Source organism: Erythrolamprus reginae, chromosome 7 (genome assembly GCF_031021105.1).
Source record: "Erythrolamprus reginae isolate rEryReg1 chromosome 7, rEryReg1.hap1, whole genome shotgun sequence".
NCBI lineage: Eukaryota > Metazoa > Chordata > Lepidosauria > Squamata > Dipsadidae > Erythrolamprus > Erythrolamprus reginae.
The window spans coordinates 7,098,640-7,123,008 of record NC_091956.1 but is presented as its reverse complement, the minus strand read 5'-3'; the positions used below and the strand labels follow the sequence as shown (position 1 = coordinate 7,123,008).

The 24,369-nt window shown below is 43.1% G+C and overlaps 1 protein-coding gene across 2 annotated transcripts in view; it reads left to right on the top strand.

Annotated features, from left to right (window-relative positions):
* The window catches only part of CCDC158 (coiled-coil domain containing 158), a 78,938-nt gene that overhangs the window by 8,483 nt on the left and 46,086 nt on the right, over window positions 1-24,369 (top strand). The window contains exons 2-11 of one of the 2 annotated variants that reach the window (XM_070756910.1): window positions 2,350-2,386; window positions 4,579-4,694; window positions 6,919-7,166; window positions 10,088-10,197; window positions 11,639-11,966; window positions 14,504-14,580; window positions 15,806-15,916; window positions 19,644-19,758; window positions 22,326-22,445; window positions 24,008-24,205. In XM_070756910.1, the coding sequence (XP_070613011.1) occupies window positions 2,361-2,386; window positions 4,579-4,694; window positions 6,919-7,166; window positions 10,088-10,197; window positions 11,639-11,966; window positions 14,504-14,580; window positions 15,806-15,916; window positions 19,644-19,758; window positions 22,326-22,445; window positions 24,008-24,205 (1,449 nt within the window). In that variant the 5' untranslated portion in view covers window positions 2,350-2,360. The remainder of the gene's footprint in view (window positions 1-2,349; window positions 2,387-4,578; window positions 4,695-6,918; window positions 7,167-10,087; window positions 10,198-11,638; window positions 11,967-14,503; window positions 14,581-15,805; window positions 15,917-19,643; window positions 19,759-22,325; window positions 22,446-24,007; window positions 24,206-24,369) is intronic. The other variant, XM_070756911.1, reaches the window with a different exon arrangement.

The window sequence follows — 24,369 nt, the reverse complement described above, 5'->3', positions numbered from 1 at the left end:
CCGCCTCCAGACTTCCATTGCCAGCTGAAGCACCTGTTCTTGTGTTGCTGGGATTTCCCTGAGCTTCCCCTCGCTGGGAATCCCCGCCTCTGGACTTCCATTGCCAGCCGAAGCGCCCGTTCTTGCGTTGCTGGGATTTCCCTGAGCCTCCCCTCACTGGGAATCCCTGCCTCCAGACTTCCATTGCCAGCTGAAGCGCCTTTTCTTGCATTGCTGGGATTTCCCGGAGCCTCCCCTCGCTGGGATTCAAAATGAAGGGGATCCCAGCGAGGGGAGCCTCAGGGGAATCCCAGCAATGCAAGAACGGGCGCTTCGGCTGGCAACAGAAGTCCAGAGGTGGGGATTCCCAGCGAGGGGAGCCTCAGGGAAATCCCAGTGCTTCGGCTGGCAAAGGAAGTCCGGAGGTGGGGCATCCCAGTGGCGGTGGCTCGGGTTCATAAGGTGAAAATAGTTTGGAAGAAGCGGCAAAAAAATCTTAAACACCGGGTTCATGTTCTGCCGGTGTGTCCCAACCGCCCGTAATTACAGGGTAATTAGTCCAGAAAGACACACGCCACACGATAGAAGGAAAACCCAAAAGTTTTTATCAACAGAAAAACAGAAACAGCTCCCTTTTTAAAGGTCAAAGGGATTTTCTGGTACACACAAGGCACAGGTTAAATGCAATCCAATTTCTCACCCAATAACTGGGAAATTGAGTCCAATTCTAAAGTCCAGAAAGTTCACACACAATCTTGAACAGCAAAAGCCACAATCTTGACGAAACAATGAATCAGATAAACTGCCATGAGGATAAAACAGCAGGCTGCTCTTTTATCTGTAGCACTAATTACAGCAGCCCCACCCAACCACAGGTGGCCTCACTTATCTCCTGTAATAACCCTTCAGTTGATCTCTCCTATGCATCACTCTACGCATGCGTGGATGCATCATAAGTTCTTGGTCAGAATCCAGGGATGATAAGTATGATTGATCTCCTCCTGGGCTGTCTGCCAAACTCCCCTCCTCCAAGTCACCCCCACCTTCTTCTTCTTCCGAGGAAACTTCACTACCTGACTCTGTCGGCAATAAAACAGGCCTATGACATGTTGATGTTTCCCCTGCATCCACCTCCACATTCCTTGGGGCAGGAGCTGGGCCAGAGCCAACCACAGCAGTTCGTATCTCGAAAAGTTCGTTAGTAGAGGCGTTCATAAGAAGAGGTACCACTGTATTATTTAATTAAGGCATTTACATTGTCTTTTTTAGGAGTGGTGCCGTGGCCTAGAGGTGGAGCTCTTGCCTCATAATCAGAAGGCTGTGAGTTTGATTCTAGGTAGAAGTGAATATTTCTCCCTAGGCACACTAAGAATATATTCAGGGGTGAAATTGACTGACTTGTGCAGTATACATGTCCTCAATAGAAGGCAGCTTGGCAGCAATTGTTTTTTTCTGCAGTTCTGATTCTCCTCTGAAGTCTCTCGGTCTTGTTGGGTTGCAGCACCAAACCAGACAGTTATAGAGGTGTATTCTGCATTCCACCCCGTCCTGCCTGCTGCCCACCCCTGCATGTAGGGCATTAAAGGTGATAACCAATACGGGAATAGGGAATACTGTTATGAGTAGAGGAGTGGAGTACTCTTCTCATGAAAATCTCTCGACCCGTTCAATCATATTAATGTCTGATATATGGTATGAATTCCAGGCAGATGAGCTGTATTCAAGAATTGGTCTGGCAAAGGTTTTGTATGCCCTAGTGAGCAATATAATCAGTAGTGGGTTGAAGCTGGTATGCCTGGGATCAGCGTCCTGGTGGCGAAAATGGCGATGCGCACGCATCTCTTCGCCCTGATGCGTGCACACACGTGCATGCATGGGATTTTCCTTGCTGCTCATGCGCAGAAGCAAAATCTACGGTTTTTTGCTTCTGCGCATGAGCAGAAGCAAAGAAATAACGGAAAATCAGCGAACATCCTTGCGTGCGATTTTGTTTGTTGTACATGCGCAGAAGTGAAATCTCATGCCGATGGGCGTGTGTGCACCCACAATGATCCCAGGGGGCATACCGATAGCTGCTGGCAAGTGGATCCCTCGCCTGAATATAATGTACCGGAGAGGAAGCTTCGCAAAATTAGGTTAACAATTCTCAATGCCTTTTTGGCAATGCTGTTACAGTGAACTCTGGGGCTTAGATCGTTTGAGATGAGACAAAACGATATTGCCTCCAACAATCTAATATAAACAACAAGTATTGTAATGTCTTTTTTTTGACATGATTTGTCAAAGCATTTATGAATTTGATAAGCGTTTATACTTACATTTATACATGATGTTATAATGTTGCAATAAAACAATTATTATTTTTTGCAGGTTTTGCAAGAATGAATAAGAATATAAGTGAGCTAAGGTAGAACCTACTTTTATACTATTACAGATATTTCAACTATGATAATATAATAATAAAATATTTTCTGTGAATAAGTGTTATTAGCATGTCTTTGAATAATACAAAACCTCTGGACAGGTTTTAAGTATTGATGCTTTTCATTTTCCCTTGACATCTAGGAGAAGCATAGACATCAGAGAGTTATTGTTAATGGCGAGTATTCTGAGCAGAGACAGGTTACAAGTGGTGTGCCACAAGGGTCTGTTCTGGGTCCTATTCTTTTTAATATGTTTGTGAGTGACATAGGGGAAGGTTTGGTAGGGAAGGTTTGCCTATTTGCCGATGACTCTAAAGTGTGCAATAGGGTTGATATTCCTGGAGGGGTCTGTAATTTGGTAAACGATTTAGCTTTACTAGATAAATGGTCAAAGCAATGGAAACTGCAGTTTAATGTTTCCAAATGTAAAATAATGCACTTGGGCAAAAGGAATCCTCAATCTGAGTATTGCATTGGCAGTTCTGTGTTAGCAAAAACTTCAGAAGAGAAGGATTTAGGGGTAGTGATTTCTGACAGTCTCAAAATGGGTGAGCAGTGTGATCGGGCGGTAGGAAAAGCAAGTAGGATGCTTGGCTGCATAGCTAGAGGTATAACAAGCAGGAAGAGGGAGATTGTGATCCCCTTATATAGAGCGCTGGTGAGACCACATTTGGAATACTGTGTTCAGTTCTGGAGACCTCACCTAAAAAAAGATATTGACAAAATTGAACGGGTCCAAAGACGGCCTACAAGAATGGTGGAAGGTCTTAAGCATAAAACGTATCAGGAAAGACTGAATGAACTCAATCTGTATTGTCTGGAGGACAGAAGGAAAAGTGGGGACATGATCGAAACATTTAAATATGTTAAAGGGTTAAATAAGGTCCAGGAGGGAAGTGTTTTTAATAGGAAAGTGAACCCAAGAACAAGGGGGCACAATCTGAGGTTAGTTGGGGGAAAGATCAAAAGCAACATGAGAAAATGTTATTTTACTGAAAGAGTAGTAGATCCTTGGAACAAACTTCCAGCTGACGTGGTTGGTAAATCCACAGTGACTGAATTTAAACATGCCTGGGATAAACATATATCCATTGTAAGATAAAATACAGAAAATAGTATAAGGGCAGACTAGATGGACCATGAGGTCTTTTTCTGCCTTCAGTCTTCTATGTTTCTATGTGTTAACAATATAGTAGGGCTGTGCCCATTTTAGAAATTATTCAGGATTCATTCAGAATTTGCATGAACATAGCACCTCTCCACTGATGGTTAAAGCAGCCACATTCATTCTTAGACTTCCATGTGGTGTTTTTTTTTTTCAAAAAAGATGCAGTTGCTTTAATAAGTCAAACCATTAAAGCAGCTGCGTCTTTAACACAAAACAGTCCCAAATCTTTTTTCCAATCTTATACAGAAGTTTGGAGGGGGAAAAAGGACACAGGTGCTTTAATAAGGAGCAAAGAGGTATGAGTCCAAAGTAGCTCCTTTAAATCAGTTCTGAAAAACGCAGAGTGCTAGAATTTATTTTTATTTTGTTATTTATTTAGTCCAATACACATTGAAGAAAATAGATATGTAGTAATATAAGTAAAGAAAAGAATAGAAGAAAAGATATAAAAGTATAGGTGGACAAATTTGAAAGGAAGAAAAGATAAATGAGATAAGGAGAGACAATTGGACAGGGGACGGAAGGCACACTGGTGCACTTATGCACGCCCCTGACTGACCTCTAAGGAACCTGGAGAGGTCAATCGTGGATAATCGAAGGGTAAAGTGTTGGGGGTTTGGGGATGACACTATGGAGTCCGGTAATGAGTTCCACGCTTTGACAACTCGGTTACTGAAGTCATATTTTTTACAGTCAAGTGTGGAGCGGTTAATATTAAGTTTGAATCTGTTGCGTGCTCTTGTGTTGTTGCGGTTGAAGCTGAAGTAGACATTGACAGGTAGAACGTTGCAGCATATGATCTTGTGGGCAATACTTAGATCGTGTTTTAGGTGCCGTAGTTCTAAGCTTTCTAGACCCAGGATTGTTAGTCTATTTTCGTAGGGGATTCTGTTTCGAGTGGAGGAGTGAAGGGCTCTTCTGGTGAAGTATCTTTGGACATTTTCAAGGGTGTTGATGTCCGGATCCAGTGCTGATTCCATTTACGATATCTACCCCTTAATTGTACAGGGAAGCACTACAGAAAAAATCACAGGAAACCTTGAAGCTCCAGGAAGAAGCAACCAAGTTCTCTTCAGAATCCCCTGCACGTCGAGAAGGAAGGTCCTCTCCTTCCAGTAACATAGGTATGTTGAATTAGCGCATATGCCCATTATACCTGGCCTTTTTTGTCTGCAGGCGGACACAAAATACAGTGGTACCTCTACTTAAGAACCTTTCTAGATAGAAACATAGAAACATAGACGACTGACAGCAGAAAAAGACCTCATGGTCCATCTAGTCTGCCCTTATACTATTTCCTGTATTTTATCTTACAATGGATATATGTTTATCCCAGGCATGTTTAAATTCAGTGACTGTGGATTTACCAACCACGTCTGCTGGAAGTTTGTTCCAAGGATCTACTACTCTTTCAGTAAAATAATATTTTCTAACATTGCTTTTGATCTTTCCCCCAACTAACTTCAGATTGTGTCCCCTTGTTCTTGTGTTCACTTTCCTATTAAAAACACTTCCCTCCTGGACCTTATTTAACCCTTTAACATATTTAAATGTTTCGATCATGTCCCCCCTTTTCCTTCTGTCCTCCAGACTATACAGACTATATATTAAATTTTATTAATATTGCTTCTTCATTGCTTATTTGACCCCTATGACAATCATTAAGTGTCGTACCACATGATTCTTGACAAATGTATATTTTATTTTATGTACGCTGAGAGCATACGCACCATGTCCCCCCCCTTTTCCTTCTGCCCTCCAGACTATACAGATTGAGTCCATGAAGTCTTTCCTGATACGTTTTATGCTTAAGATCTTCCACCATTCTTGTAGCCCGTCTTTGGACCCGTTCAATTTAGTCAATATCTTTTTGTAGGTGAGGTCTCCAGAACTGAACACAGTATTCCAAATGTGGTCTCACCAGCATTCTATATAGCTTCCTGCTTGTTATACCTCTAGCTACGCAGCCAAGCATCCTACTTGCTTTTCCTACCGCCCGACCACACGGATAAGAACCGACTGCTCAGTATTTTTTTGCCTATTCTCAAGAACCATTTTCTACTTAAAAACCCTGGAAAAAATTCCCAGAAATTTGAGAGCAGCACGAAAGCCCAGCCAGTTTCCTGCCATTCCCCCCTGGGTTTCTCTCTCTGGCGCAGTGTATGGGAGGCAGCCTCGTTCCGGGTGTATGGGAGGCGCATGCTCCTCCTTGCCGCCACAGTCTTTTTTATTTAAACCATAAAGTTTTGGATTTTTTTTTATTCCCCTCCCCTCCCCTTCTTCCTTCGGTAGCAACTGTCCTCCTCCTCTTCTTCCTCCTCCTCCTCCCACCCAAATTCTGAACTTTTATTTCTTCCCTAATGGGTTTGCACGCATTATTTGCTTTTACATTGATTCCTATGGGAAAAATTGCTTCTATTTACAAACTTTTCTACTTAAGAACCTGGTCACGGAACGAATAGAAAAGTTTGTAAGAAGGAGCAATTTTTCCCATAGGAATCAATGTAAAAGCAAATAATGTGTGCGATTGGGTAAACCACAGGGAGGGTGGAGATTCCTAGAGAGGCCCCGCCGAGGCTTCTCCCCACCTTTTCCGGCCCTGTTTCCTCCCAGGAGATTCCTAGAGAAGCCCCACGGAGGCTTCTCCCTACCTTTACTGACTCTGTTTCCTCCCAGGAGATTCCTAGAAAGGCCCCACGGAGGTTTCTCCCCATCTTTTCCGGCCCTGTTTCCTCCCAGGAGATTCCTAGAGAGGCCCCATGGAGGCTTCTCCCTGCCTTTTCCGCCCCTGTTTCCTCCCAGGAGATTCCTAGAGAGGCCCCACGGAGGCTTCTCCCCACCTTTTCCGGCCCTGTTTCCTCCCAGGAGATTCCTAGAGAGGCCCCACGGAGGCTTCTCCCTGCCTTTTCCAGCCCTGTTTCCTCCCAGGAGATTCCTAGAAAGGCCCCATGGAGGCTTCTCCCTGCCTTTTCCGGCCCTGTTTCCTCCCAGGAGATTCCTAGAGAGGCCCCTTGGAGGCTTCTCCCTGCCTTTTCCAGCCCTGTTTCCTCCCAGGAGATTCCTAGAGAGGCCCCACGGAGGCTTCTCCCCACCTTTTCCGGCCCTGTTTCCTCCCAGGAGTTTCCTAGAGAGGCCCCATGGAGGCTTCTCCCTGCCTTTTCCGGTAATAGTTTCGGAGGCTCGGGTTTGTAAGTGGAAAATGGTTCTTGAGAAGAGGCAAAAAAATATTGAACACTCGGTGCTTATCTAAAAAAGTTCATAAGTAGAGGCCTTCTTAGGTAGAGGTACCACTGTATTCTGTGTTTCCTTCAACTACTGTCAAAATCTTGGTCCATATGTGTGTTCTAGGGATTCCCACGATGACCAGCCCAAAATCATTTTCAACTTCAAAGAATCTCAGCAGTAAGGTCCTGGATGCCACCTCGTACAATGCTCCCAGTGTCTACAGTAGCACTTCCACGGCCGTTCCTTCCAAACTTGAACCGGAGTTCGGGAGCGGGAAAAAATATGTTAGCTTTTCTGGAAAAGATCAAGTGGAGAATATTCTGGAAGACTACGCGCAGCAAGTGAAAGACTTGCAGAAGAAGCTAAGTGATGTAAGGATCAAGTTTGCCCTGGATTTTATTTTTATTTTAAAATTGTATTTGTTTATTAAATTTATAGGCTACCTGTCTAGCTCTTTGGGGTGACTGGGTCTCTACAATTCCCTGCACAGGTAATCCTCAACTTTCTTTCTTTCTTTTCTTTCTTTCTTTCTTTCTTTCTTTCTTTCTTTCTTTCATCCTTCCTTCCTTTCTTTCTTTCATTCATTCTTTCATTCATTCTTTCTTTCTTCTCTTTCTTTCTTTCTTTCTTTCATTCTTTCTTTCTTCCTTCTCTTTCTTTCTTTCATTCTTTCTTCCTTCTCTTTCTTTTTTTCATTCTTTCATTCTTTCATTCTTTCTTTATTTCTTCCTTCTCTTTCTTTCTTTCATTCTTTCTTTCTTTCTTTCTTCCTTCTCTTTCTTTCTTTCTTTCATTCTTTCTTTCTTCCTTCCTTTCTTTCTTTCATTCATTCTTTCTCTTTCTTCCTTCTCTTTCTTTCTTTCTTTCTTTCTTTCTTCCTTCTCTTTCTTTTTTCATTCTTTCTTTCTTCCTTCTCTTTCTTTTTTCATTCTTTCTTTCTTCTTTCTTTCTTTCTTCCTTCCTTCTTTCTTTCTTTCTTTCTTTCTTTCATTCATTCTTTCTTTCTTCCTTCTCTTTCTTTCTTTCATTCTTTCTTCCTTCTCTTTCTTTCTTTCATTCTTTCTTTCTTCCTTCTCTTTCTTTCTTTCTTTCTTTCTTCCTTCTCTTTCTTTCTTTCTTTCTTTCATTCTTTCTTCCTTCCTTCTCTTTCTTTCTTTCATGCTTTCTTTCTTCCTTCTCTTTCTTTCTTTCTTGCTTTCTTTCTGTCTTCCTTCCTTCCTTCCTTTATTTAATTTCTATGCTGCCCTTTTCTTCAGACTCAGAGCGGCTCACAACAGAAAAACATACAAAATATATACAAATCTAAGTCTAACAACATTCTAAAACCCCAATTTCTAAAATCAGTCACTCACACTCACTCAATCAATCAAACATATAGTTCATTCTTCGGCTGGGGCTAGATGTTAGACTTAGTGGCCCCAAACCTGTCAGCACAGATTTGTTATTGTTCTTGTTGTTATTGTTATTGCTATTGCTATTGTTATTGCTATTATTTAGATTTGTATGCCGCCCCTCTCCAAAGACTCAGAGATGGGTCTTTAGAGCTTTGCGGAAGGGAGGGAGGGGGGGGCAGTGATGGGCACGTACGGGTACGGTCAGGTATGCAGAACCGGTAGATAAATTCTGAATTTTTCTTTTTTTCCCCTCTGGGTATGTTTTTCCTATCATAGTAAGTGTGGTTGAACGTGTATAATTTTAGAAAATCTATGCATGTGTGTGTGTACATACACATGCAGTTTATATAGTATATTTTTGTGTGCCTGTGTGTAATATGTATGCACACATATGGCATATATATATATATAGAATTAAAGAGTATACAGTGATACCTCATCTTATGAACTTAATTCATTCCCTGATGAGGTTCGTAAGTTGAAAAGTTTGTAAGACGAAGCAATTTTCCCTATAGGAATCAATGTAAAAGCAAATGATATGTGCAACCCCATCCCAAAAGTCACCCCTTTTGTCTTGCACCGCTGGGAATCCCCGCCTCTGGACTTCCCTTGCCAGCTGAAGCGCCCATTCTTGCGTTGCTGGGATTTTCTTGATCGTCCCCTCCCTGGGATTCAAAGCAGCACCAGCAAAAATGACGGGAATCCCAGCGAGGAGAGGCTCATAGAAATCCCAGCAATGCAAGAACGGGTGCCTTGGCTGGCAATGGAAGTCCGGAGGTGGGGATTCCCAGTGAGGGGAGGCTCAGGAGAATCCCAGCACTTCGTCTGACAATGGAAGTCCGGAGGCCGGGCATCCCAGCGGCAGCAAAAATAGTTTTGAAGAAGAGGCAAAAAAATCTTAAACACCGGGTTCGTATGACATAAAGTTCGTATGAAGAGGGGTTCGTAAGACGAGGTATCACTGTATTTTGGATGTTCAGTAATAGTAAATAGATTGGGAAATTGTAGAGGCCAGGCACTCTAACCCTAATCCAAACCCTTGATGTAAGTGATGTCAACTTGGCCATCTTTTGTTCTGCCTGACTGGCTCAGGCAATGCGTAATAGTCCAAGGAAAAGAAATCAAACACACACGTGCTCTGCTAATCAGCAAACTTGTATTAAATAAACAAAAAAGGGTTATTCAAAACAGTTCTTAGTGTCCAAAAACAATGAGAGTGCAAGGCATACTTCAGCTGCATACAAAAACACAGGAAAAAACAAACAAAGACAACCTGGAATGAGCAAAGACGTTTCAGGAGTCCTTTTGAATCTTTGAAACAAACAGCAAGTCCCAGAGTTTTCACCTCCCACTTGTCTGAAAAAGCTGGGTTGAAAACTCCAACGGCACGGAACAGAAACTTCAGAGCAGGAACCACAAAATAACACAGATTAACAGCCACAGTTTGCCTTGGGCCTCTGTTCCCTTTTATCCCTTTAGCCCTCATTAAGGAAACCACACCCAGCCCTCAGTATAAGAACCACACCCAGCCCAGGTGCTCCTATAATGACTTGTAATACTCCTTCAGTCGATCCCTTCTCTGCATAGCTCTTCTGCTACGCAGATCAATATATTGATCTGCAGAAGAACCCAGGGATGAAAGACTGTCTGAGGGACTGCATGCCAAATCCCCTGGGCTGTCTGCTGAATCCTGCGTACCCCTGGCTGTCTGCCACGTCTTCCTGGCTGTCTGCCACATCTTCCTGGCTGTCAGCCAGGCTTTCACATTCAGTGTGTGCCGCGTCTCTCCCATCTGTGGGAGCAACGGCTGGCCCAGGCCCAAACACAACATCTTTAAGCCAGTCACTTTGCCCCATTCTCCCAGCATTTATATAATTCCCTTGTTTTGTCTCCTGTAGAATACAGAACAACATGAGCAACAGAAATTCGCTTTACGGCAATCCATTTTTGAGCTGCAGACAAGTCTGGAAAGCGCCATGAGAGAGAAAGAATCCCTTAGCGAATTACGGTGAGTCCCCTCATAGCCTGAACCGAACAGAGTCACCATTCTCAGATAAATCTTTCTTGGCGATGACTTTTTTTCTTGGTTCACAAGACCAATCCTCAAATACAGCTCATCTGTCTGGAACCCATGCTGCATTTTGGACATAAACACTCTAGGAAACCTCCAGAGATACTTTACTAGAAGAGCCCTCCACTCCTCCACTCACAACAGAATACCCTACACAACTAGACTTACAATCCTAGGTTTAGAAAATTAGAACTACTACGTCCTAAACCCGCAAGCATAGCCCATAAAATTATCTACTACAACGTCCTTCCTGTCAACATCTACTTCAGCTTCAACCACAACAATACACAAGCACACAACACATACAACCTTAAAGTAAACCGCTCCAAACTAGAGTGCAGGAAATACGACTTTAGTAACCTGATGCATGGAACTCACTACCTGAGTCTGTAGTATCATCACCAAACCCCCAAAACTTTATTTATTTATTTTGTCCAATACACAATAATACACAATTAAGGTTATAGAGGATATAGTAGAGAAGAAATATGAGATATAGGAGAGACTATAGGACAGGGGCGGAAGGCACTCTAGTGCGCTTATGTACGTCCCTTACTGACCTCTTAGGAATCTGGAGAGGTCAACCGTGGATAGTCTAAGGGTGAAATGTTGGGGGTTAGGGGATGATACTACGGAGTCCGGTAATGAGTTCCACGCTTCAACAACCCGATTACTAAAGTCATATTTTTTACTGTCAAGTTTGGAGCGGTTAATATTAAGCTTGAATCTGTTGTGTGCTCTTGTGTTGTTGTGGTTGATGCTGAAGTAGCCTTTGACAGGCAGGACATTGCAACATATGATCTTGTGGGCAATACTTAGATCATGTTTAAGGCGTCGTAGTTCTAAGCTTTCAAGAGCCAGGATTTTACCCTTAGACTCTCCTCTGTTGACCTCTCCCTATTCCTAAGAGGTCAGTAAGGGGCGTACATAAGTGCACCAGCGTGCCTACTGTCCCCTGCCTTATGTTTCTCTCACACACAAGTATCATGTATATAAACATTTTTATTTTTTTGTATTTTTTTTGAATGAAAGAATGAATAAGAAAGAAAGAAAGAAAGACGGAAGGAAGGAGGGAGGGAAGGAAGGAAGGTAGTAGGTAGGTAGGTAGGTAGATCTTTCTTTCTTGGGTGGGTGGGTGGGTGGGTGGGTGGGTAGGTAGGTAGGTAGGTAGGTAGGTAGATAGATAGATAGATAGATAGATAGATAGATAGAACACTGCTATCATGTCTCCCCTAGTCCTTCTTATTCAAGTAGACATCCCCAATTCCTTCAAACATTCTTTGTACGTTTTAGCCTCCAGCCCCTCTAATCAACTTTGTTGCTCTTCTCTTTTTTTGGGGGGGGGGGGGTGTTGGATTCTTCCTCTCGCAATCGACAGACGAAAGGAATCTCACTCGCAAGAAGATCACAATAGCAGGCTGAGGGCCTCGGTGGGGGAGTTGCAGACAGCCAGCCTTCTGCAGGAGCAAATGCTGAAGGAATCCAGTTCCCAGATTGAGTACCTGAAAAAGTTGGTCCAGGGCCACGACGAGGTGTTCGAACAGCTCCGCAACCTTCTCCTGCACTACGAAGGGGGTCCAGACCAGAGGACGTACGGATACGAAAGCGTGGCCAGTCTACGCATCTCCTATCTGCCCACGGCTTTCGCCAGGATTCTCCAGGACTTCGAAACAGAGGTGTTGCGTATGAAGACCAAGTTTGTCCCAGTACGTGAATTTTTTTCTCCCTCTTAAGTTATTTTTCTTATCTATACCGTCCAATCCCGAAAGACTTACAATAATAATATAAATACAAATACAAATAGGTACAGAACAATAAAAAGAAGTCAAATGTCATCTAAAACTATAGTTTCAACCCTGTATTAAAAAGAAACCCATTAACTACAAAACAGTCATCTCCGGATCCCGCCGACAAAACAATGTCATCTGGCGGGACCCAGGGGAAGAGCCTTCTCTGTGGCGGCCCCGACCCTCTGGAATCAACTCGTCCCAGAGATTAGGACTGCCCCCACCCTCCTTGCCTTTCGCAAACTCTTAAAAACCCACCTCTGCCGACAGGCATGGGGAAATTGATTCCCCCTGGCCGTTTCGCTTTATATATGGATTGTTTGGGGTATATGTTTTTTTATATTAAGGGTTTTTAATTGCTCTTTTTAATAATTGGATTTGTACTGTGCTTTGCTGTTGTGAGCCGCTCCGAGTCTCCGGAGAGGGGCGGCATACAAATCTAATTAATAATAATAATAATAATAATAATAATAATAATAATAATAATAATATCATGCATACACGCCATTCATACAGTGTGCCCCTTTCAGTTGTTAGTTAATGGCCCCCCAGGCCTGCCAGGTCTTCGTGGCCTTACGGAAGGCCAGTAGGGTGGGAGCAGTACAGACATCGGAGAGTAGTTGGCTCCATAGAGCCGGGGCGGCCACAGAGAAGGCCCTCCCCTGTGATCTTGCCTACCTGCATTGCTTCGTCGACAGGACCTGGAGGAGGCCAACGCTGTGTGCTCTTATTGGTCTGTGGGAGATATGTGGCAAGAGGGGGTCCCCTAAATTAAGTTGCTTATCTGCGAGTACAAGTGCACTAGAGTGCCTTCTGTCCCCTGTCCTATTGCTCTCCTATATCTCCTATACCTTTCTTCTATTCCTATATCTCTTCTTCTATTCTTTCATTGATATGTTCTATTACTATACCTTCTTTTCTATTCTTTCATAGATATATTTTACTATAAGTATCTCCTCTATAACCTTCATCATGTATTTTACTATACAGTAGTACCTCTAGATACGAGCTGCTCCACATGCGAGTATTCCAAGTTACGAGCCACGAGGGGAGAGAAATTTCTTTCTGAGACTGGAGCTCAAATTCGGGGTACGAGCCGAGCGTCCACTAGGTGGCGCAAGAATCCTTGCTTCTGGTTATCTCGGAGGGGAAAAACAAAGTCTAAAGCCATTTGTTCCAGATACGAGTTGTTCGACATACAAGCTTCGTTCTGGAACGAATTAAACTCGTATCTAGAGGTGCTGCTGTATGTATATAGATATATATCCACTAAAGCCCTCATTGTGTATTGGACTAACTAACTAACTAACTAATTATATAACTAACTAACTTACTAAGTAAATAACTAACTAACTAACTAACTAATTAAATAAATAAATAAATAACTGAATGGATGAATGAATGAATGAATAAATAAATAAATAAATAAATAAAAATTTGGAAATGTAGAGGTGATCAGGAGTGGGCTGCTGGGGGTTTGCCCACCCTGCCCCTCCCGTCCCAGGAAGCAAAATCATGCGAGAGGATGCACATGTGTGCGAGACTTCAGCCATTTTTTTGCCTCTGCGCATGCGCTGAAGCAAAAAAGTCACTGAAATCTTGCGCGCCCATGCGTCTTCTCGTGGGATTTGTTTCCTGTGCATGCAAAGTAGCCAGATCTTTTCGCTTAACACATATGCGCGCCTGCCGGACATGCCCGCATGCCTGTGGGCCCTCCAGTCACCTAGAGCTACGCATATAACCGCACCAGTAGAGGTGTTAAGAAGGAAAATCCTCCCCCCTGGTGTGGACAGGAGAGCTAAAAATGGACCTACCGGAAGTTCAGGAAGGCCGGAAATAGGGGGAGACTGTCTTCGCCATCCCGGAAGCTCAAAAACAGCCTCCGGAGCCCAGGGAGGGCAAAAATGCTTCCCAACACCACCACCATGGTATAGGAGGCTGACTAGGCCACGGCCACCATGGCCACGACCACCCATCAAGGGGTGGATTCCCATTCCCACCACTACCGTTGCACTGCATGAACAACTTCGCTTCTCCCGCGATGAAGTGAATATTGACAGAGGCAGCATGAAAATTATAGTCAGTGGTAAAAATAGATACTCAACAAACTTGAGACTATTCCTCTTATCTGTCTTAGCACCATGTTTTATAAATGACTGTTCTTTTGTCATTTACACTCTGTAGTTGTTTGCATGAAGCTAATTTTTAATTAACTGCCACTTGTGACATTTTATGCTTGTGTTGTATGTTTTTTAAATGACGGGTTTTTTAAAAATACTTTCTTTTAATATTAGATTTTTTACGTTGTATATTGTTATTATTATTGTTGTGAGCCCCCCCAAGTCTGCGGAGAGGGGCGGCATACAAATCTAATAAATTATCATTATCATTACCATTATCATCATCATCATCATCATTATTATTATTATTATTATTATTATTATTATTATTTTCAGCTGGAAGACCAAATCGATTCGATGCAAAGAGAATCGCAGTCGAAAACTGAAATTTTGCTTCAGCAACATCAGGACAGGTACGCCGTTTCCGGTTCCTTCATTTTAAATGTATTTCACATTATTTAGTATGTAATGTATATATACTATAGAGCAGGGGTCTCCAAACTTGGCAACTTGAAGATATTTGGACTTCAACTCCCAGAATTCTCCAGCCAGCGAATCGATATTAATAAAAATCTTAGGATACAAGCAACAAGTTACAGTCATACAGTCCTAAAAGGGAGGAAAAGGATGATAGGAATGATGAGAAAAACTAGTAGAATAGAAGTGCAGATTTAGTAGAACGTCTGACAGTGTTGAGGGAATTATTTGTTTAGTAGAGTGATGGCGTTCGGGAAAAAACTGTTCTTGTGTCTAGTTGTCTTGGTGTGAAGTGCTCTGTAGCGACGTTTTGAGGGTAGGAGTTGAAACAGTTTGTGTCCAGGATGTGAGGGGTCAGTAAATATTTTCCCCGCCCTCTTTTTGACTCGTGCAGTATACAGGTCCTCAATGGAAGGCAGATTGGCAGCAATTGTTTTTTCTGCAGTTCTGATTCTCCTCTGAAGTCTGTGTCGGTCCTGTTGGGTTGCAGCACCAAACCAGACAGTGATAGAGGTGCAGATGACAGACTCAATGATTCCTCTATAGAACTGGATCAGCAGCTCCTTGGGCAGTTTGAGCTTCCTGAGCTGCCACAGAAAGAACATTTTTTGTTGTGCTTTTTTGATGATGTTTTTGATGTTAGGTGACCATTTTAGGTCTTGAGATGTGATAGAACCTAGAAATTTGAAGGTCTCTACTGTTGATACTGTGTTGTCTAGTATTGTGAGAGGTGGGAGGGTGGAAGGGTTTCTCCTAAAGTCTACTGTGGATTTATCTACCACGTCTGCTGGAAGTTTGTTCCAAGTATCTACTACTTTTCAGTAAAATAACATGAGAAAATATTATTTTACTGAAAGAGTAGTAGATCCTTGGATCCTTGGTAGATAAATCCACAGTAACTGAATTTAAACATGCCTGGGATAAACATAGATCCATCCTAAGATAAAATATAGGAAATAGTATAAGGGCAGACTAGATGGACCATGAGGTCTTTTTCTGCCGTCAGACTTCTAAGTTTCTACCACCATTTCTAAGGTTTTGAGTGTGTTCAGTTGTAGATTGTTCTGGTCACACCATGAGGATAGCTGTTCAACTTCCCCACATTAGACCACAGATGCCTTACGTTATTACATTATTTCTTCTTCTTTTTTTAATTAACAGTGTTGAAAGGCTGATTAGTGAACACGAGCAAGAACTGGAAGTACTGAGGGAGTCCGCGAAGGCTTCCCACAGCCATGCCAACAATATTCAAAGCCAGATGGAAATTATTCAGTATGTAAAAGTCTTCCGAAGGGGCATCTCAGCAAATACTCCCAAGAAACCTGGTCCCTTTAAGACCTGTGGACTTCAATTCCCAGAATTCCTTCAGACAAACACGTCTAAAGCAAATGCCCCCAAAGCAGGGGTGATTCACTGCGGGTTCACACGGGTTCGGATGATCCTCTAGATAGGATTCTGCCCAGTGCAGAGAACCGCTGCAAATCCTACCCCTGGCTGAACCCCCCTAGCAAACTCAATGGAGGCCATTTTCATCCTCCCCAAGGCTCCAGGAAAGCCTCTTGAGCCACGAGGAGGCTATTTTGCCCTCCTGGAGGCTCAAGGAAAAGCTCCAGAGCCCAGGCAGACTGTTTTCTCTCTCCTGGATACTCCAGGAAATCCTCTAGATGCCGTTTTTGCCACCCTGGAGGCTCCAGGAAAGCCTTCTGAGCACTTGGCTGTTTTTGCCCTCCCGGAGTCACTCATGCCCTCATCACCTCGAGGCTCGACTACTGTAACGCTCTCTACATGGGGCTACCTTTGAAGAGTGTTCGGAAACTTCAGATCGTGCAGAATGCAGCTGCGAGAGCAATCATGGGCTTCCCCAAATATGCCCATTTTACTCCAACACTCCACAGTCTGCATTGGTTGCCGATCAATTTCTGGTCACAATTCAAAGTGTTGGTTATGACCTATAAATCCCTTCATGGCATCGGACCAGAATATCTCAGGGACCGCCTTCTGCCGCACGAATCCCAGCAACCAGTTAGGTCCCACAGAGTTGGCCTTCTCCGGGTCCCGTCGACTAAACAATGTCGTTTGGCAGGGCCCAGGGGAAGAGCCTTCTCTGTGGCGGCCCCGACCCTCTGGAACCAGCTCCCCCCTGAGATTAGAACTGCCCCCACCCTCCTGGCCTTTCGCAAGCTCCTTAAAACCCACCTCTGCCGTCAGGCATGGGGGAACTGAGATAACTTCCCCAGGCCTATACTGTTTATGTATGGTATGTTGTGTGTATGTTTTCTTAAATTATGGGTTTTTAGTTTTAATTATTAGATTTGTATTGTACATTGCTTTTTTTTCTATTGCTGTTGTGAGTCTACGGAGAGAGGCGGCATACAAATTTAATAAATAAATAAATAAAAGAAAGCCTCTGGATCCCAGGGGAGGCCATTTTTGCCCTTATGGAGGCTCCAAGAAAGCCACCAGAGTCCGGGGGAAGGCCATTTTTACCCTCCCGAAGGCGCCAAAAGAAAGCCTCCGGATCCTGCGGAGGGCAAAAAATACTCCCCCAGCCTTCTGCCGCACGAATCCCAGCGACCAGTTAGGTCCCACAGAGTTGGCCTTCTCCGGGTCCCGTCAACTAAACAATGTCGTTTGGCGGGACCCAGGGGAAGAGCCTTCTCTGTGGCGGCCCCGACCCTTTGGAACCAACTCCCCCCAGATATCAGAGTTGCCCCCACCCTCCTAGCCTTTCGTAAGCTCCTTAAAACCCACCTCTGTCGTCAGGCATGGGGGAATTGACACTTTCCCTCCCCCTAGGCTTATAAAATTTATGCATGGTATGCTAGTATGTATGATTGGTTTCTAAATTGGGGTTTTTTTTAAATTAACTTAAATATTAGATTTGTTTATATTGTATTATTATTGCTGTGAGCCACCCCGAGTCTGCGGAGAGGGGTGGCATACAAATCTGATAAATAGATAGATAGATAGATAGATAGATAGATAGATAGATAGATAGATAGATAGATAAAGATAGATAGATAGATAGATAGATAGATAGATAAAGATAGATAGATAGATATAGATGGATAGATAGATAGATAGATAGATAGATAGATAGATAGATAAAGATAGACAGATAGATAGATATAGATGGATAGATAGATAGATAGATAGATAGATAGATAGATAGATAGATAGATAGATAGATAGATAGATAAATGGTGCAGGAAGCTGACTAGGCCACACCCACTATGGTCATGGCTACCCAGCAACGGGGCAGAGAACCCATTGCTGAGATGTTTGAAGCCCACCCCTGCACAATTGTGGCTTTTTTTTCCAGAAGGCAACTGAATTTTGTTGCTCTTTTTTAAAATTATTTGAAAATGTTTTGCTTCTCATGCAAGAAGCTTTTTCAACTGCCGAAGCCCAGTTGCCTTTTGGGAAAAGCACCATCAGGGCAGCCCTGACCCTGGATGATTGACAACCTCCGTCAGCTGAGAATGTCAGGCACACAGTCTGTCCATTGGAACTCTTGACGCAGGGATTCCAGCCAAAGAATGAAAGAGCGGAGCACGGCGACATTTCCTTCCTTGGCTCTTTTGTCCCTCGGAGGCAGAGAAGACATAATGCACAATGGCCCCAAACCTTGATCCGGCTCTTCAAATTGCACATATAATATTTATTTGCCATAACTGCAAAACTACAGGAGTGGCGCGATGGCCCAGAGGTGGAGTTCTCATCTCCCGATCAGCAGGCTGTGAGTTCGATCCTAGGTAGAGGCAGATATTTCTCTCTCTGGGCCCACTGGGAATATAACCACTGAACAAAAACTCTACAGTCTCCGGAGTGGGGTGGCATACAAATCTAATAAAATAATTAATTAATTAATAAAATAATTACTTAATTAAATAAATAAATAAATTACAAATTAATTAATTAATAAAATAATTAATAAAATAATTAATTATTTAATAAAATAATTAATTAAATAATTAATAATTAATTAATTATTTAATAAAACAATTAATTAAATAATTAATAAATAATTAATAAAATAATAAAATAAATAATTAATTAATTGAGTAATTAATACAATAATTAATAAAGTAATTAATTAATTAAAATAATTAATAAATAATAAAATAAATAAATAATTAATTGAGTAATTAATAAAATAATTAATAAAGTAATTAATTAATTAAAATAATTAATAAAATAATTAAGTAGTTAAGCAGTTAAGCAGTTAAGCAATTCAGCAATTAAGTAATTTAACTAATAAAATAATTAAACTAATAAAATAATTAAACTAATAAAATAATTTAACTAATAAAATAATTTAACTAATAAAATAATTTAACTAATAAAATAATTAATAAAATAATTACTAAAGTAATTAATAAAGTAATTAATAAAGTAATTAATAAAGTAATTAATAAAGTAATTAATACAATTAGTTGATTGATTGATTGATAAAATAATTAATTAATTAGGGCATCCAGCCAGTAAAACCCACTGGTAGCTCTATTCAGTTGCCCAGATTCCATTTCTCAAGGGATTTGGGGGGGTCATTAAATGATGATGAGCAGCTGGGGGTTCCAACTTACCGCCGCTACTGGCGCTGAAGTGCGCGCAGCTCTGGATGACTGGCGCGCATGTGTATCAGAGCAAGCTTAGGCTTCTGCGCATGCACAGAAAGCAAATGTCACGAGAAGACACATGGGTGCATGAAATTCCGGCAATTTTTAAGCCAAAAATTGGCAAAAATCATGCGCGTGCCCGCCCACCCGCCAGTCACCAGGAGCTTTGCGCACATCATGGATTTTGCTACCGGTGTGCAGAGTGGCCCGAACCACTAAGGGACCCATTACTGGCGATGATGGTAACTGCACATTGGGGAGTGCTTTGTCACGGATCATTGCCAGTTCAGCATCAATCTCACCTTTATAACAATGCGGTCTGTTCCTGAATATTTTAGACTCTCGTTTGGGTTTCATTTCCTTTTTTTTTTTATTCTCAGGGATCAAGCCAAGAATCAGAAATCTTTGTATATGCGCCAAATCAGTCAGCTGGAAGGCACAATTTCTCAACTGCGCTCTGAGCTACGAGAATCCATGCGGATGTCCCAGGATAAGGTGAGTCTAAGAATTTATTTATTTATTTATACCTCTAGCTGCATAGCTAGAGGTATAACAAGCAGGAAGAGGGAGATTGTGATCCCCTTATATAGAGCGCTGGTGAGACCACATTTGGAATACTGTGTTCAGTTCTGGAGACCTCGCCTACAAAAATATATTGACAAAATTGAACGGGCTGCAAGAATGGTGGAAGGTCTTAAGCATAAAACGTATCAGGAAAGACTTAATGGACTCAATCCGTATAGTCTGGAGGACAGAAGGAAAAGGGGGGACAGGATCGAGACATTTAAATATGTTAAAGGGTTAAATAAGGTCCAGGAGGGAAGTGCTTTTAATAGGAAAGTGAACACAAGAACAAGGGGACACAATCTGAAGTTAGTTGGGGGAAAGATCAAAAGCAACGTGAGAAAATATTATTTCACTGAAAGAGTAGTAGATCCTTGGAACAAACTTCCAGCAGACGTGGTTGGAAAATCCACAGTAACTGAATTTAAACATGCCTGGGATAAACACATATCCATTGTAAGATAAAATACAGGAAATAGTATAAGGGCAGACTAGATGGACCATGAGGTCTTTTTCTGCCATCAGTCTTCTATGTTTCTATGTTTCTATTTATTAGATTTGTATGCCGCCCCTCTCTGTAGACTCGGGGCAGCTAACAACAGTAATAAACAGCATATAACAAATCTAATGTTTAAAATAATTAAAAAACCCTTATTTAAAAACATACACACAACCATACCATGCATAAATTGTATAGACCTGGGGAGAAAGGAATATCTCAATTCCCCCATGCCTGACGACAGAGGTGGGTTTTAAGGAGCTTACAAAAGACAAGGAGGGTGGGGGCAATTCTGATCTCCGGGGGGAGCTGGTTCCAGAGGGTTGGGGCCACTACAGAGAAGGCTCTTCCCCTGGGTCCCTTTGGGGAACCTTTGAAATTTCAGACAAAATGTACCTCAACGATTGTAAATGCAGCTGTTTTTCCTACAGGTTGCCTTCAACTTACAACCATTCATTTAGTGACCATTCAAAGTTACAACGGCCCTGAAAAAAAGTGACTTGTGACTTGTTTTTCACACTTAGGACCCTTGCCACATCTCCATGGTCACACGATCAAAATTCAGATTTGGGAGGGGGGGGTTGCATGGATCTCTGGAGGCAGTTGGTTCCAAATCATTGGAGCCACCACAGAGAAGGCCCTTCCCCTGAGAAACCACCAACTGACATTGTTTGGCTTCGTAGGGAGGTATGAGGTAGAAAGCAGCCTCTCAAGTATTTGAAGACTGCTATCATGTCCCTCCTGGACCTCCTCTTTGCTAGACTATCCATGCCCAGTTCCTGCAACCTTTCTTCGCATGTTTTCTAGTCCTTTTATCATTCTGTCTGGCCTCTTCTGCACTTTTTCTAGAGTACAGTGGTACCTCGTCTTACGAACGCCTCTTCTAGTGAACTTTTTAAGATATGAACCCGGTGTTTAAGATTTTTTTGCCTCTTCTTCCGAACTATTTTCACCTTACGAACCCAAGCTGCCCCCGCTGGAATACCCCACGTCCGGACTTCCATTGCCAGTCAAAGAGCTGGGATTCCCCTGAGCCTCCTTTTGTTGGGAATCCCCGCCTCCGGACTTCTGTTGCCAGCCGAAGCGCCCGTTCTTGCGCTGCTGGGATTTCTCCGAGGCTCCCCTCGCTGGGAATCCCCACCTCCAGACTTCTGTTGCCAGCCAAAGTGCCCGTTCTTGCGCTGCTGGGATTTCTCCGAGGCTCCCCTCGCTGGGAATCCCCACCTCCAGACTTCTGTTGCCAGCCGAAGCGCCCGTTCTTGCGCTGCTGGGATTTCTCCGAGGCTCCCCTCGCTGAGAATCCCCACTTCCGGACTTCTGTTGCCAGCCAAAGTGCCCGTTCTTGTGCTGCTGGGATTTCCCCGAGGCTCCCCTCGCTGGGAATCTCCACCTCCAGACTTCTGTTGCCAGCTGAAGCGCCCGTTCTTGTGCTGCTGGGATTCTCCTGAGGCTCCCCTCACTGGGAATTCCCACCTCCGGACTTCTGCTGCCAGCCGAAGTGCCCATTCTTGTGCTGCTGGGATTCTCCCGAGGCTCCCCTCGCTGGGAATCCCCACTTCCGAACTTCTGTTGCCAGCCAAAGCACCCGTTCTTGCGCTGCTGGGATTTCCCTGAGGCTCCCCTCGCTGGGAATCCCCACCTCCGGACTTCTGTTACCAGCCGAAGTGCCCGTTCTTGGGCTGCTGGGATTCCCCCGAGGCTCCCCTCGCTGGGATTCCCTTCATATTTGCAGGCGCTGCTTTGAATCCCAGCGAGGGGAGCCTCAGGGGAATCCCAGCAGCAGAAGAACGGGCGCTTCGGCTGGCAACAGAAGTCTGGAGGTGGAGATTCCCGAGTGCTCTTTGCTATGACTTTTCATTATAAAGAACATTGTTTTGAAGTTTCAAACGTGTGTGTGTCTGAAATTTGTACCTGTGAATTTTTGGGAGGAGTCTACCAGAGAGCCCGACAGAACACTCTGACAACAGATTCTGAGCGTCTTTTTGTGTTAATACTTTAGATAGAAGATCTGGAGAAGCAGCTGCACCTGGTTCACTCTGAGATGACTGAAGCTCAGATTGAAAGGGATCAATACAGCCGAGAATCTGGAAACTTAGATGAGGAGGTTCAGCAATTGTTGGTAGGAATCTGGCACAGGTCACAGCTTCAATTCAAAAATGGCTTTTGTGAATCTTGGGGTTCATCATTGAGCTAAGTCGGTCGAATTCCATGACTATTTGAGGAGCTCAGGATGTTAGAGCTTACAGAAAAATAGGGGCCTCCATCCTTGGCAACTTTAAGACTTGTGGACTTCAACTCCCAGAGTTTCTCAGCCAGCACCTCTGACTGAGGAATTCTGGGAGTTGAAGTCCAGAAGTCTTAAAGTTGCCAAGGTTGGAAAACCCTTGCAGTAGAAGGCCAAACCCATTGATAATATCATACTTTTCATCCTTTCAACTTCATTGGGACCGAGTCTTGAGCCCCTCACAGCCTACTGACCAAGGGTCAGTGGAGTGTAGGTAAAGAATTGCAAATTTATTCCCACCTACCTCTTCCTTTGTCACGTTGCTTGTTGCCTAAGAGATTACGAATCTAGAGATGCTTTATTCCCTGGCATTCGTGCGTGGAGTACATGTTCTTCATTATACTCCTATTTTTATTCATTTATCAAACTTGATAAATTTCACCAAAGGCACCTCTACATGCACCTCTTGGTATGATGTAGCTGGTTAAGTACTTTAATTATCTCTATAGAGCCTGTAGTTAATTAAATCTTATTTGCGTTCGTTGTTCAATGTTTTATATATACAGCTCAAAAAAATAAAGGGAACACTCAAATAACACATCTTAGACCTGAATGAATGATATATTCTCATTGAATACTTTGTTTTGTAAAAGTTGAATGAGATAAGAACCGGATGTTCTTAGATTTTTTTTTGCCTCTACTTAAGAACCATTTTCTACTTAAGAACCTGAGCCTGGAAAAAATTCCCAGGAAATTTGAGAGTGGCACGAAGGCCCGGCCAGTTTCCTGCCATTCCCCCTTTAATCTCGGCCAACTGGGCTGCCAGAGGAGCCTTTTGGTGGTGCTTAAGGAGACTTTGGCAGTCCAGAGTGAACGAAGCATTTCCCTTTCTTTGGGCGCTTGGAGAGGGAATAAACCTCTGACAGTGCCCAGAGAAAAGAACCGCTCCCTTCGCTCTGGGCAGCTGAGGAATCACCACAGCGAAGGAAAGGTGCCGGCTAAAAAGCAAGCGAGTGAGAGGAGAGGGCAGCCCTTCAGCATGGGAAGGAAGAGGAAGCAGGTAGTAGCATCAGCAGCAGCCAGTGTATGGGAGGTAGTCTCGCAGGTGTATTGGAGGCCTGTGCTCCTCCTCACCACCGCAGAGTCCCTCTTTCTTTCTTTTTAAAGCCTTAAAGTTTTGGATTTTTTTTTATTCCCCTCCCCTTCTTCCTTCGGCAGCGACTCTCCCCCTCCTCTTCTTCCTCCTCCTCCTCCCACCCAAATTCTGAGCTTTTATTTCTTTCCTGATGGGTTTGCACGCATTATTTGCTTTTACATTGATTCCCATGGGAAAAATTGCTTCTACTTAAGAACGTTTCCACTTAAGAACCTGGTCACGGGACGAATTAAGTAGAGGTACCACTGTTTTCGGAAACGACGAAGCTTTGCCTAATGGGTTGCGTCGCCTTGCCTTGTAGGATGAACTCCACAAGAAAGACGTAGAACTGAATCTGGAAAAGGAACAGAACAAGAGGCTCTGGGATCGAGACACGGGGAGCAGCATCACCATTGACAACCTGCGGAGAGAGCTGGACAATAAAAACATGGAGCTGCAGCGCTTGGACTCCATCGTCAGGTCCTTGCAGATAGAGTGTGAATCACAAGTTCAACGTCAGGTCAGAATGGAATGGAATGGAATGGAATGGAGTAGAATAGATTTATTATTTATTTATTGTTTATTGTTTATTGTTTATTGTTTATTATTTCAATTTTTATGCCGCCCTTCTCCTTAGACTCAGGGCAGCTTACAACATGTTAGCAATGTTAACATGTTAACATG